The sequence below is a fragment of the Saccostrea cucullata genome, unplaced genomic scaffold (assembly GCF_032062105.1).
Source record: "Saccostrea cucullata isolate Sc308-1 unplaced genomic scaffold, CSIRO_AGI_Scuc_v1 ctg98, whole genome shotgun sequence".
NCBI lineage: Eukaryota > Metazoa > Mollusca > Bivalvia > Ostreida > Ostreidae > Saccostrea > Saccostrea cuccullata.
Window position 1 is genome coordinate 82,017 of NW_026928385.1, and position 15,039 is coordinate 97,055.

A 15,039-nucleotide genomic window follows, 5' to 3' on the forward strand; every position below is an offset into this window, starting at 1 on the left:
TTGTCAGAAAAAATAAAAACAAGGTCTTTATATAAGTTTTTTTTCCCAATACGTGTATAAAATATGGCAAGTTCATGACTTCAGATTCGCAGAGATTGAGGTCTTTATCCTCTTTTGTGTGCTGGCGTTGCTTTGGGTATTTAGGAGTTTACCGGATGTAGGAGGATGGGGAGACCTATTTATGGATGTCAGTACCGGGTAAATATGTTAATTTTTATGTGCACCGAAAATATAAAGCAACAACATATATTTGTAGATTCCAATGTTTTGTTTTTATCGTTAACCATATTCAATGAAATATATGGAGATAACAAACAGAATTCAATCTCAAAAATCCATTAAACAATACAAAATTGGAGCAGTGCAAACACTGAGCTCAAAATCATCAGATGTAGGACCAGGTGCCATGAAGCATTGAACACCCCCTGCTCACCGGTCACACCCGCCGTTTGTTCCTTGTCATTCATGATATCGGATGCTAGATGAAGTTAAAAATCATCGCAAACTGTCTTTATGTTGTATGATTTGTAATAAAAAAAAGACATAAAGGCCAATCATTTGATAAATAGAAACACTTTTTGCAGGAAAACATCGACAGCACGTGATTCTACAGCGGCCATCTTTGTAGCATGTCTTCTGTTCATTCTTCCAAGAGAAAAACCAAACGTTTTCTGTCTTTTCAAAAAGTCTGGTTTGGATGTTTTTATTTTAGTTCAGTTTTAATCTCAATGTCATTTCTTTTTCATTTAACTATGAATGAGCAAACTTGATAATTTTCTTACAATTTTTCTTGGTATTTTTTTCCTTAAAAAAGAAAACTTTTATTTGATGTTCATTAATGATCTGTGTACGGTTCGACTGGTAACATTTGAATCTAGTATGAATTAATATTATTTTCATCATTACAATCATGATTCATTTAATCTCTATATGGAGTGTGGTTTTTTGTGATACCTTGATTACGCTTTAATCATGATTGGGGTCTTATGTCATTTTTAATGCAACATAAAGAATACTCTCGCTCATAGAAAATTCACCATCTTGTACATTCAACCCCTTCATAGGTTTTATGATTGTTTATATAACCGCATCATCTGCCTTTTTAGAAAAAAATCAAAAACCTGGATATAGACCTATCCTGACGTGGAGTGCAGCTCAAAGTAAAGTGTCTTGGGGTGTGATCTTCCTCCTGGGTGGAGGGTTCGCTCTGGCCAACGCAGCCTCGGTATGTGTTTATATAACAAAGGGTGCAGTATCGCAATTATTTTAGAGGAAAGTTTAAAATAAAATTTTTATACGTTCCTTTCTTGTCCTCGAAAATCGGGCATGTCACTTTTTGCTGAACTTTTATAAACCTCCTAATAACGCTTCGAGTAAAAATTGTTGAGCCTTTTTATTCATTTGGTAGCTTATTACAAGGGTAGTATAATAACATTGAACTAGGTAAATTTGAGCAAAGGAACAGCTAATTGAATTCTGTCTAATTCACAACCATTAAAGGAAAACAGAGGTTATGTCATAGTTATGAACTTATTTCGTCCTAACAGTCTGGAAGTGTAGAAATTGTGACCGGTGTCGCATAATATTTGGTCCGCCTCGTTTAAAGGTCCGGCCGGACCTAATACGATAACATATTAGGTCCGCCTGGCTCTATAAGAAAAGGTCCGCCCTTTGCCTATTATACAAATTGTATGCCTGTGTTCATTCGATATTAATTGAAAAACTATTATTTTAAAATTAATTGAGGATATAAAGTCGTATTAATAGCTAGTATTTCCTCCAAGAGAATGTAGTAAACAATAAGTAAGAAATTAATACATAAATAATTTATTTATTAAAGAAATGTATAGATTTATTGATCGAGTTTCCTGTCGGGAAGATGAGACATGCTTTATTTTGTCGTTTAAATACACTGGTGTCAACATTATCATTTAAAAAATATTAAGAATACAAATGTACACACATTTACCTTCACCACCTGTTTACTGGCAGATTAATCGGTAGGCAATGAATAGATGAATGTTCGTAAGTCCAATACGGATCATTTAGTTACACTCTCTTTCGAATAAAGATGATAAACGTCCGACTTCCACTCGCAAAAAAAAAAAAATCACATCTTTCAAAATATATTTCTTTATAGTATTAATAAAAAAATCTGTCATTCTTAACGTTTAACATTGTCAATAACTGGAGGGTCACCCTGACGGTGTGTTCCCCGAATGTTTGAATAAAACAACAAGTAATTATCACACTCAATTAAGGGGCCCTCTAAGGGGTACAGGTAGACTTACCTGTGTTTACCTGGATAAGCAATATTTTGTAAATCAAATATATTCATTCAATTATATTTTAATTCAGAGGGTTTTCTATTTTCCAAAATATACTGAATAAAAATATATATAAATATAAGTAGATAAAATTAAGATTTAAGAAATTTTTATTGTACCTTTAATATAGTTTTTTCCCCAAATTATTTATAGTATTGATTGAGAACTTAAAAATTATTATCCCTTTTTGTGCTACATTTTCAAACTCTTTTAGATAAATTAACACAATTTTTTTAAAAATAATATACCGGTAGATATATATGTATGATAAATAAAGTGTTTCTACAAAGTTTTGTTTAATTTATTTTATTTATCTATCATTTTGAATTATCAAAACATTCTATTAAATAATCATAAAATCCAGATGAAGTTTATGAACTTCTTCACCTTTCATACCAATCCTTTAGTTGCAAAGAAATATACGGAGATGGATTAAATTATAACTTGTAAATATGTGTTATATGAAAGTGAAACAGTGTTATCACATATATAATGTGAAAATCAGTGCTGCTAATCAATAAAACTTCAAGATAATTTATAGTTTTTAATATGATTTGTGCTTGAAAAATTATTTATTTAAAAAATATGTATACAAAATATTTATATAGTGCTCAAATTAAAATAAAATGAGATGAATTTCCGTTTTATTTTGTTTCAATTATGGTAGATTATTCATACCGGTAAGTCTACTTGTACCCCTTAGAAGGCCCCTTAATTGAGTGTGATAATTACTTGTTGTTTTATTCCAGTAGCCATTCGGGGAATAAACCACTCTGACGGGGGGCTTATGTCACGGTGTACTACCCTACACCCGTTATTGTAAAAACAACATGCTGCGGATTGGGCAGTTGGGGGTTAGCCTATAATTGTCTCGTTTGAGAAAACCTAAAGTACCATATCCCCTGTGTTTTTATAAGTTAACACTGTTTCTTACCTATTCAAAAGCTAATAATTATATCTACTAGAACTCTGCATTTCATTTCCTGAATTTTGCATTGGATTTTCCGACAATTTTTGTTATTATTTCGGAATCCGACTTTCATTTCCGACATTGTTTATTAATTTTTTTTCACATTTTTGGATTTTTTTTAAAAAGAAACCTTTATGGCACTTTAAAGTTAGTATATATAACAAAGATGGAAATAGATTTTTAACAGGATATTGTATATATGTATTATATTATATTAATTTTTAAAGGAAGTATGATTTTTTTTTTCATTGCCGAAAAAATAATGACATGAATTTGACAAATGTCAGAGGTGAAAACTTTTAAAATGTAAAAACTGTCGGAAATGAAAAGTTCAATATATATATATATTTTTTTTTGGGGGGGGGATTCCGGAAATGAAATACGGCCTACTAAATATTACTCCAGGACAAGGTAAATGTGCATTAATTGGCGAAATCAAATTAAACCAAAGTCGATAAATTGCTGGATTTATAAATGCCTTTATCATTCATATTTAATATACATGTCGCTCATATGAAATCTCTGTGCATTAATAATATAATCATACTTATGTCTCTCGGTTTCAATAAAAAATCCGAACATTTTATACGCCCCTCCTAAATGTTTTTTTGGCGGGGGGGGGGGGGGGGAGTAATGGGGCGTAGTAAAATCACGCGGATACGTGCCAAAAAGTTTAAAGTATTAAAGAATACCGGTATTGTACATATATATCCCACATTTTTTTCCCCAGAAAAAAGAACTGAAGTTTAAAGACACACCCCAGTTTCAGAAGCTTGGCATACTAGAATTTCCCGTTAGCATCTAACTAACAATCCCGACTTGATTTTTCACCAGAGAAATACTGCTTCAGTACAGATTTTTTTTTCTCCCTTTCCACTGTTTTACTAGCTATAGTGAGAATTTTTTCAAACAATACATATTAAAGAGAAACTTGACACGCATCATTTTTTTAATAAATTAAATAGAAATACTAGTAGTCTTTTAATATCATGACGTATCAAAAACTTCGTTGTAGCTAGTTTTTAAGCTAGGAAAATAAACCCTGTCCAAAAATTTTCCTTTATGACATGAAGATATGTGAAATACAGGGGGCGGACCTTTTCTGATAACTGAGTTTTAAGGTCCGCCCTGTCTCTTTCTCTAGTTTTTTAAGCTACGAAAATAAACCCTGTCCAAAAATTTCCCTTTAAAACATAAAGATATCTGAAATACAGAGGGCGGACCTTTTCTGATAACTGAGTTTTAAGGTCCGCCCTGTCCCTTTCTCTAGTTTTTAAGCTAGGAAAATAAACCCTGTCCAAAAATTTTCCTTTATGACATGAAGATATGTGAAATACAGAGGGCGGACCTTTTCTGATAACTGAGTTTTAAGGTCCGCCCTGTCCCTTTCTCTAGTTTTTAAGCTAGGAAAATAAACCCTGTCCAAAAATTTCCCTTTAAAACATACAGATATCTTAAATAAAGAGGGCGGACCTTTTCCGATAACTGAGTTTTAAGGTCCGCCCTGTCCCTTTCTCTAGTTTTTTAAGCTACGAAAATAAACCCTGTCCAAAAATTTCCCTTTAAAACATGAAGATATCTGACATACAGAGGGAGGACCTTTTCTGATAACTGCGTTTCAAGGTCCGCCCTGTCTCTTTTTCTAGTTTTTAAGCTACGAAAATAAATCCTGTCCAAAAATTTTCCATAATGACATGAAGATATATGAAATACAGAGGGCGGACCTTTTCTGATAACTGAGTTTTAAGGTCCGCCCTGTCCCTTTCTCTAGTTTTTAAGCTAGGAAAATAAACCCTGTCCAAAAATTTCCCTTTAAAACATACAGATATCTTAAATAAAGAGGGCGGACCTTTTCCGATAACTGAGTTTTAAGGTCCGCCCTGTCCCTTTCTCTAGTTTTTTAAGCTACGAAAATAAACCCTGTCCAAAAATTTCCCTTTAAAACATGAAGATATCTGACATACAGAGGGCGGACCTTTTCTGATAACTGAGTTTCAAGGTCCGCCCTGTCTCTTTTTCTAGTTTTTAAGCTACGAAAATAAATCCTGTCCAAAAATTTTCCATAATGACATGAAGATATCTGAAATACAGAGGGCGGACCTTTTCTGATAACTGAGATTTAAGGTCCGCCCTGTCTCTTTCCCTAGTTTTTAAGCTACAAAAATAAACACTGTCCAAAAATTTCTCTTTATGACATGAATATATGTGAAATACAGAGGGAGGACCTTTTCTGATAACTGAGTTTTAAGGTCCGCCCTGTACTTCATACACAGCATATGTCAAGAGATGCAATGCTGGATCCAACTGTCTACACATGTATGCTTTATTTTTTTTCTTCTTTTTTTTTTGAGCATATGGACGAGAACTTATAAAAACTTTTTCCCTCAGGCTTATCCTTTTCATACAGGCGTGAGATAAATAATACTTGATATCGCGATTACTTAACTTAGCGGAACTCTCTCGCGATGGAGGTACTAGGAAACGTCTGTTGGCTGGGGGCAAATGTGCTATTTAATACAATGCAAGAACGATCAATGTAGAATTTATAAGGACAAATAAGTAAAAAATCCTGGTGAAATGTCTTGCTAAACAATCGCTGAACCAGCCTAATAAATTTTTGAGAGGAGCCAATCCTTATTTGTTACATTTTTAACGATATTTTTAACGAAGCGGACTCTTCTCGTTAAATTTTCATTGAAATTTGTCATATTTTTAAGAAGATAAAATATTCTAAACTTGCCTTATTTGACAATCTACTATTTGGCGTTCAATATCTGGCAAAACATTGTGCTTTCGACCTTAAATTGTTAGAATCATTCGATTGTCACTACTGTAAACAATGCCATGTGCCCCAGAAATTTAGACCTTTCTCGACTCCCCCGCTAAAGAGCGGTAGTAAGTTAGATAACTGTGAGGTACTTATTGGTACTCGCGATAAACAACTTTTCGCAAGAGGCTCCATGTCGGTTATAATATATAGAAAATAATTTACAGTTACGGTTACTGACAAGATTTCAAAATTTAATCGCTCTTGCAATACAAGATTATCCCGCATTCTGCAACAGTCATAATAAAAAGTGTAATAATTTCTGTTTTTCTTTCCGCAAAAAAAATATTTATATGTATTGTGCCTTTCTTTATGACGAGGATGAAGGATACATGTATTTGTATCAGAATAAATAAGTTCCAAGCCAATAAACTATAATTCTGAGGCCCGTTTTACAAAAATATAAAAAAAATAATATAAAAAACCTTAGACCTTTCAATCTGCTCATAACTTTTTATTGTACGTTGATTTGATAATAGTTTTAATCTTTTAAAAAAAAATTTAACAACATATTTTCATGCCAGCTATTTCAAAAAGAATCATTTTTATTTAAAAAAAAATACAATCAGCTTAAGTTTTGGTCTGAGTCGCAAGTTCTTTTGTAAAACAATCCCCTGATGTATATGTTGTTATATTTTACACTATCCACAAATACAGGACCAAAATATGATTATAAACAGAAAACAAAAGGTAATTGTGAAGACTACAGGAAACCATAGAATTACATGTACTCTTTATTGATCTTAGTATTAAACTCCACACTTGGGATAAGGAATTTCTTTAACTCGTATGAGGCGTTTTTTTTATAAGTTCAGACTAACAATATTAAAAAGATCTTTCTTTTATATAAAGAAAGAACCGCTGCATTTCATTTCTGGAAATCGGCATGGCATTTCCGACATTTCTTTATTTTATTTCCGACAAAATTACTCTTTTTTTTACCGACATTTATTTCTTTTCATTTCCGGAATTTTTGCTAGGTACCTCTCCGGCAATTTAATGTTTACCAGGTACATGTACGTAGAAAAGGAATTTTGAAAAAAATTTATTATACACAACATTTTTAATATAAAAATTCTGTATCTATTATATACATCTGTACATGAAGCACTTAGTCTAGTTAACAGAGTTTAATGAGCATGCAATTTTTTCATCACATTTAATGTTCACTAAATTAAATGTCAAAGACTGCGCCGAACTTATGTCCAAGACATTTGATTTACTAAACAGTCTATAATTTATTCTTTAAAATTTTCCATTACCGAAATTTAAATCAATTGCGTTTCATATATAGATATCAGAGATTTAAAACAATGACCGATTCTTATCGACTCGGAATTTAAATATCAGACACAGTTTTAATTCAATTAGTTTAGATTTAACTAATAGAAACGAGGGGATATTTAAGTTCAATATCGGTGAAAATTTTGATTTGAACTTAAATATCAAATCTCATGTAAATATACGCTTAACTAGTCTCTTTAATTTTTAGCTCAGATACGCCGTAATTAGCTTTAAATATTCAAATAAAGACTATATGATTATAATTATTATAAATGTCGCAGTTTTGAAGTGTACGCATGAATATTTTGTTCCTTAGCATAATTTATTAATTAAAAAAAAATCTCTTGATATATATGTAAGTTTATTTCAGGATACAACCTCGGGCAATACAGCCCATCAGTTTACAAAATGACAAATGTACATGTATACAACATATAATACAATCGACTATGGAACGCCATAGCTGCCTTAAGGTATGGTACATTATGTTACATGGTGTGTTCTGTATAAGAAAGGGTTGAATCAATATAATAAATGGTCACCACTCCTTGTTAAAGGGTTAAGCGCACATAATACATGGTGTGTTTAATTTAATAAAGGGTCGGTTCTTTATGTTAAATGGTCACCACTCCTTGTTATACGGTGAAAGATACATTATAAATGGTGTGTTTAATATAATAAAGGATCGGTTTAATGTGTTATATGGTCATTGCTACCTTTTATAGGGTGATAGGTGTATAAATGGTGCATTCGATATAATAAAGGATCGGTTTACTATGTAAAATGGTCGTCGCTACTTCCTATGGGGTGAAGTATACAAATTAAATGGTGCATTCAATATAATAACAAGTCGGTTTAATATAACAACGGGTCGGTTTGATATAACAACGGGTCGGTTTAATATAACAACGGGTCGGTTTAATATAATAACGAGTCGGTTTGATATAACAACGGGTCGGTTTAATATAACAACGGGTCGGTTTAATATAATAACGGGTCGGTTTAATATAACAACGAGTCGGTTTAATATGTTAAATGGTCGACGCTACTTGTTTTTAGAGTCAATGGCAGATAAATGGTGTGTCCTACAAAGTAAATGGTTGGTTTACCATGTTAAATGGTTATTGCTACTTGTAATAGGATAAAAGGCACATTATAATAAATATTTAAAATGAGTCAAATAACACATTAAAAATGCGTCTTGAGTACAATTATCATTGTTCAGCTAATTTAACATGGTTTCAAAAAACGCACATTAAATATTAGCTGATAAATTAATTAACTGGTGTTAGAGATGGATATCAATGACACAGTTCTCCTTTAGTATTCTTATATAAATCCGTAATTGTTTTTTTTCCAATTTGATTCTAATATTTTATTAATTTATTATCTTTGTTGTTACTTCTTGTTTTAAATTCATTTTTTTTGTAAAAATGTAAAATAAAAAAAGGATTAAAAAAAAGGAAGAAGGAAATTAAGAATGAGTAATCCGGATGAAATTTTACAAAGAAGATTGGATGTACTTATCCTTTATAGAACTGGCTTATGGAATAAAAATGTCTCGTATTTTTTAATGTTTATCACTATCAAGTACCATATAAAAAGGGCTAATAATGGTAAGGGAGGGAGAGCTAAGTGTCAGGCGCGGATCCGGTCCAGGATTTTTTTCCCATGGGAGGGGTCCATTCCAGTAAAAGAAACATTCATTCCTGACATATCTTGACAAGCAAAAAAACAAAACTGTTTTTCAAATGTAAAAAAAAAACTATTTCCGGGGGGGGGGCACCTCTAGACCCTCGCATGAGTGTTACATCTCTTTTTGCCGTACGTAATGTTTAATATTTTGAGGAACATCGCAGTCACTTATTTTGTAATTTAACCTCCTCTGTTAAGATATTATTCCTTTATATTGTAAAATTGTATAAAACTGTTTATAGAAAGACCATACATCTCCAAAGTTTTATTTACACTTTTTTGTCTTTTGCATTATATGTGGAATTTGGAGAAGGTGTTATGCCTAAACGACATAACGCTTTTAACTTGTTACATGTACATACTATGATAGGCCCAACGTTTTTAAACGGAGGGGGGGGGTTAAAATTCAAAGGCGTCAATAATTTACAGGCTTAAAATTTACAAACTATTGGTGGATTTAGCATCTTTCTCTAACTTTTCGAAATATTCTTAATTAAACACATTAAATTGGGACAAACATAACTTCAATCAAGCTGCAACAAAAACTGTGTGTGTGGAGGGGGGGGGGGGGGCATTTGAATGAAAAAATTCAATTTCAATATTAAATCAAATCGATGCGCTTTCCCCCTCGTACCACAGGCTTACGTAGATAGCTTGATATTTTATTGTTTCAGATTAATTTTACTAATTCTGAAATGTGATGGGGGTGGGGGTTGTTTGCTTGTTTATTTTTCTCTATTTTTATTGTTTGCTTTTTTTCTTTTGAAACTTTGTAAAATTATACAATGTAGCTACACAATTTGACACATCTTTAACCTTTTTTGTATACTGGTATGTCACCCTATAAAAGGTAGCACTGATCATTTAACATGACAAACCGACCCTTTACTACATTGAATACACCATTTAATTTGTATATGTATATTTTAACCTATAATAAGTAATGGCGACCATTTAACATATTAATTCTACCCGTTATTATATCGAATGCACCATTCAATTTTTATGCTTCACGCCGTAACAAGTAGCGTCGACCATTTAACATATCAAACCGACCCGTTGTTATATTTAACCGACCCGTTGTTATATCAAACCGACCCGTTGTTATATCAAACCGACCCGTTGTTATATCGAATGCACCATTTAATTCGTATACTTAACCCTATAACAAGTAGCGTCGACCATTTAACATATCAAACCGACCCGTTGTTATATCAAACCGACCCGTTGTTATATCGAATGCACCATTTAATTCGTATACTTCACCCTATAACAAGTAGCGTCGACCATTGAACATATTAAACCAACTCTGTATTATATTGAATGCACCATTTATTTTGAATCTTTCACAGTATAATAAGAAGAGGTGACCATTTAACATAGTAAACAGACCCTTTATTATATTATACACACTATTTATAATGTATCTTTCACCGTATAACAAGGAGTGGTGACCATTTAACATAAAGAACCGACCCTTTATTATATTAAATACACCATGTATTATGTGCGCTTAACCCTTTAACAAGGTGTGGTGACCATTTATTATATTGATTCAACCCTTTATTATATAGAACACACCATGTAACATAAAGTACCATACCTTAAGGCAGCTATGGCGTTCCATAATCGACTCTCAAAGAGTCTAAACTGGGGGGTGAAACCCCAGGTCAAGTGTTCCTCAGTCCCACAGTTCCAATTATCATTTATAAAATACAATTATAATGATTTTGAAATTAGCAGTACAGAATTATTCAAAGTTAGAGTACAATATACAACAATGCTATTTTGATATACAGACAAAAATATAGAGAACTTACATGTATATGTCAACCTGATAAATATTCATTACGTAATATTAGAGCATGTTGAATATATTTCCCTAGACCAACCAAGGTAGATATGCGGTTTGTACCTAATAACTGGATTAATTTAAATGTACTTGGCGATTTGTAATAATATTCATTTATATATTTCTTTCTTAGATTTAGGTATCTAGGACATTGGAGAATGAAATGAAATTCATCTTCTATTTGATGACTATCACAAACATCGCATATTCTATCATTTCTGCTCTTGCCTTGGTACCTTCCGCATTCTATGTTTAAATAGTGCGATGAAAGTCTGATGCGAGAAATATGCTTTTTTAAATTACTTTGTAACGGTTTTGTTAAATAAGGTTGCATTTTACAGAAATCGGGTTGGACAATGTGCTTATATAAAAAACATTTTGACGAATTATCCATAAATGCATTGCATTCTTGGAAGTGTATATCTAGTATTCTGTTTTTATATATATGCATAAAATTAGCAGAGTTTATTACTTGTTGATTCATCCAAAATTTTCCCAGACCCAACCTAAATAATTCAAGCTTTACGTCACGCGCCCAATTTATATTTGTGCTTGTTCCCGGCCCATTCTCTGCATCATGTCGCAGGTACTCGTATGAAGCTTTTAAAATGCAGTTTTCTGTTTTTAATAATTTACACCAGAACTTCATGATTCTTAGTTTTCTTTGAATAATAAGTGGATATCGTCCCAATTCTCTATAAATCATATAAGTACATGCATTGCGCTTAACACCAAGAGTATTTTTACAAAAGGATAAATGCAGTCTTTCAATTTCTGGAGATTTATGAAAACCCCAGATTTCACTACCATACGATAAAATGCTGCCGATATATGTATCAAATAGCTGACAGCGGGTTTCGGCGTTAAATTCAAATTTCTGAATATTACGGTTTAAACCAAATAGAGCTTTTTGACCTTGTTCAGCTAACTTTTTTTGCCTAACATTAAATTTACCGTTGTAGTTTAAACATAATCCAAGGTAATTAAAAGAATTGACAATTTCTAAAACTTCATTATTATACGTCCATGAAAAATTAACGCACCCCCCTTTCCTAAATACTAAAATTTTGGTTTTTGCGGTGTTTACGGTCAAATTCCACGATGATACGTATCCCTGTAACGCATCAAGCAAGTTCTGTAACTCTTCTGGTGAGTTAGCGAATATTACTGTGTCATCTGCGAACATCAAAACAAAAAGATTTAATTCCTTTAATTCTACGGATGGACATTTATCGTTTATGAAATGATTTTCCAAGTCGTTAACGTACATATTGAATAATATCGGTGATAATACTTCTCCCTGCAACAACCCGGTATTTACAGAGAATTCCTCGGATATCTCTCCTGCATTTTTGACACAGGCGCGTACATCAACATAAAGCGAACACATGACCATTCATTGACAGCGCCATCTGCCGCGGGCTCTACCTGTGGGTACCTGTCAGGTAAACAAATATGTCACACCCCCATTGTTTTATTAGCTATACACACCGACAGATTTCACACCTTTAATCATACTAATTTACACAAAGCAAATTCTAAGGAAAAACAAACGCTTGCACAATAATTGTGGCATTATTTTTTTAAGAAATCATGGTCCTAAACGGCACTGCTTAAAGCACACTAAACGAGTAGATTCTTGTCTAGAGATACATGTATGTTGTACAAAAAATAAAACACAACAGGGTAAACCCTTCTTATCATACAGTATAAACTAACTCTCTTTAATTACATAATTTATGTTAAAGTCAAGATTAAAACATTTTGCACCACCCGGACCTTAAAACGTAGGGGGACCTTTTCTTATACGGGCGGACCTTTTCTTATAAAAGGCGGACCTAATATGTTATCGTATTAGGTCCGGCCGGACCTTTAAACGAGGCGGACCAAATATTATGCGACACCGGTCTATGATTTGCGTAAGGAAAAACACAGAATGGCATACTTATAGGTGTACTTTCACAACGGTCGTCTTTAGATCTTTTCCAAAAAATACATATTAATAATTAAATGTTTTGTTCGATTACCACATCACATGCATTTTTTCTTATGACAATACTAATTCATTTATCTAAAGTTATCTTAACCGAGATCCATTGATTTGGTATGAGAAAACATTCTTACTACATAAATAAGGGAAGTTAACGATGGGATAGATGTATATGATGAAAATGAATATTGTTAATTGATTAAAACGTCGTCGATATATCTTACTGTTAAATTGAAAACCACAGCAATAGACGTCTCAATTTTACGTAGAATGTTTTCTCTTTATCTGCATATGTTTCATTTCAATCAATTCTGCTCATAGGTCTGATAATAACAAAACCTACTTACTATGTAGATACTGTCAATCATAATATCACGCATCTTTTAAATATCAACTTTTGGAGTATTTGTTTGAACAATTAGAATGTTTTTAACCAGGCTTGGGGTCAATTACTTTGAAATGTAATTAATTACTTTCAAATACATTGATAATTTTGTCAATTACTTGCAATTACAATTACATTGATTTTTTCAAATGTAATTAATTACTTTCAATTACTTTGACAAATGTAATTAAATACATTTCAATTACTTCGAGTTTTATTTTTATAAAAAAAAAAAGATAAAGATTTTTTTTTAAATAAGATTTTTTCTACAGCGATCGAATTCAAACTTTCATTAAGTGTTTTTGTTCTTGGGTATGATAGGGGTTCACACCTATTCAAAATTAGACCTTATAATGAGTGTGACACACAGTATAAACAAATTAAACATTATAAGGGACATTTAATTATTGTACAAACACAAGCCCATGCTACACCAGTATGGTGTATGGCAAGATCTTTTTTGTTACTTTCTCAAATCCATATTTTTGAAGGAAATAAATAATATCTAGGACAGTTCTTCATTATTTTCTATCCTAAAGTGAATAGAATACAGGTAAATCTAAGAGGGGATCTAAACATTCAGGGAGAACTGAGATTTATAAAACATGGGAATAATTAATTTAACCCACCATTCTAAAACTATGTACATGTATCAGTATAAGACACCTTTTTAAATATAAACTTTCATTTTGAAAATTTTTTAACAAAATAATTTTGCAAGCAATAAACAGATAAGTAAAAAAAAAATGTAATGTATTGTAGGAGATGGTTTTATAAAGTGTTGAAAAGTCGTGCGTTTTGATGTTGTGGACTTTATAAAAATTTTGTTGATTCCAAATTTTCTTAAGATTTTTTTTTTTGAGTTTTAAAGTTGAGAATCCGATTTACATCGTATTTCTCTTTTTACTTTTCATATTTCTCGTAGGCGAATTTGAAGTAAGTTTGATCGATATATACATGCTAGAGTATAATATTCATTTTCAATTATCCTGTCCTCGATTGATATTCAAATGAAATACTTAGTATATGTATGTGGAGAATATTTAAAGAAACTGCATGCAATAGTATGTCCTACCGAGTATCACTTGTAAAAGGGAGCAAATACATAACACAAAAGATAAAATAAAAGTGTATATTGTCTATATATTTCCATAGATATCTGGTCTAACGTCTTATATTGGATGTGAACTGAAAGTGTTTGAGAACTTGGATCCCTGGATTATGAACTTGTTGGTGTGTCTGTTAGTGTCGGCTGTTACAGAAATCACCAGCAACACTGCCATAGCATCTCTTATTATGCCAATTATATTTGAGCTGGTAATAATTAAAATTTATTCTGCCGTTCCTTCATTCGTAATCATTCTTAGCCACTAATATCATATTCAAGAACTGATTTTTCTGTTTTTGTAGGCGATCTCTGTTGGACTTCATCCCCTTTATTTGATGATATCCGCAACCATCGCATGTTCATTTGCCTTCTGTCTTCCAGTAGCCACGCCCCCAAACGCCATCGTTTTTTCCTCTGGATTCATCAAAATACCCGAAATGGTATCGAAATCATCCTCTGACAACAATTGCAGAGAGTTTTTTTTTTAATTGATTGTGTGTCTTTGTGTCCTTTACAATTATATTAATTAATTATTGATACTGAATTTAAGGTATTTTTTTAAGGACGTTCGATCCTGAGCTTTTGAGTGAATTTTGGTCAT

The 15,039-nt window shown here is 32.1% G+C and overlaps 1 protein-coding gene across 1 annotated transcript in view; it reads left to right on the top strand.

The window, feature by feature from the left end:
- The window catches only part of LOC134277425 (solute carrier family 13 member 2-like), a 31,328-nt gene that overhangs the window by 13,258 nt on the left and 3,031 nt on the right, over positions 1–15,039 (top strand). Inside the window, exons 9-13 of the mRNA XM_062759756.1 lie at positions 85–198; positions 585–691; positions 1,107–1,225; positions 14,486–14,647; positions 14,741–14,878. Of these exons, the coding sequence (XP_062615740.1) occupies positions 85–198; positions 585–691; positions 1,107–1,225; positions 14,486–14,647; positions 14,741–14,878 (640 nt within the window). The remainder of the gene's footprint in view (positions 1–84; positions 199–584; positions 692–1,106; positions 1,226–14,485; positions 14,648–14,740; positions 14,879–15,039) is intronic.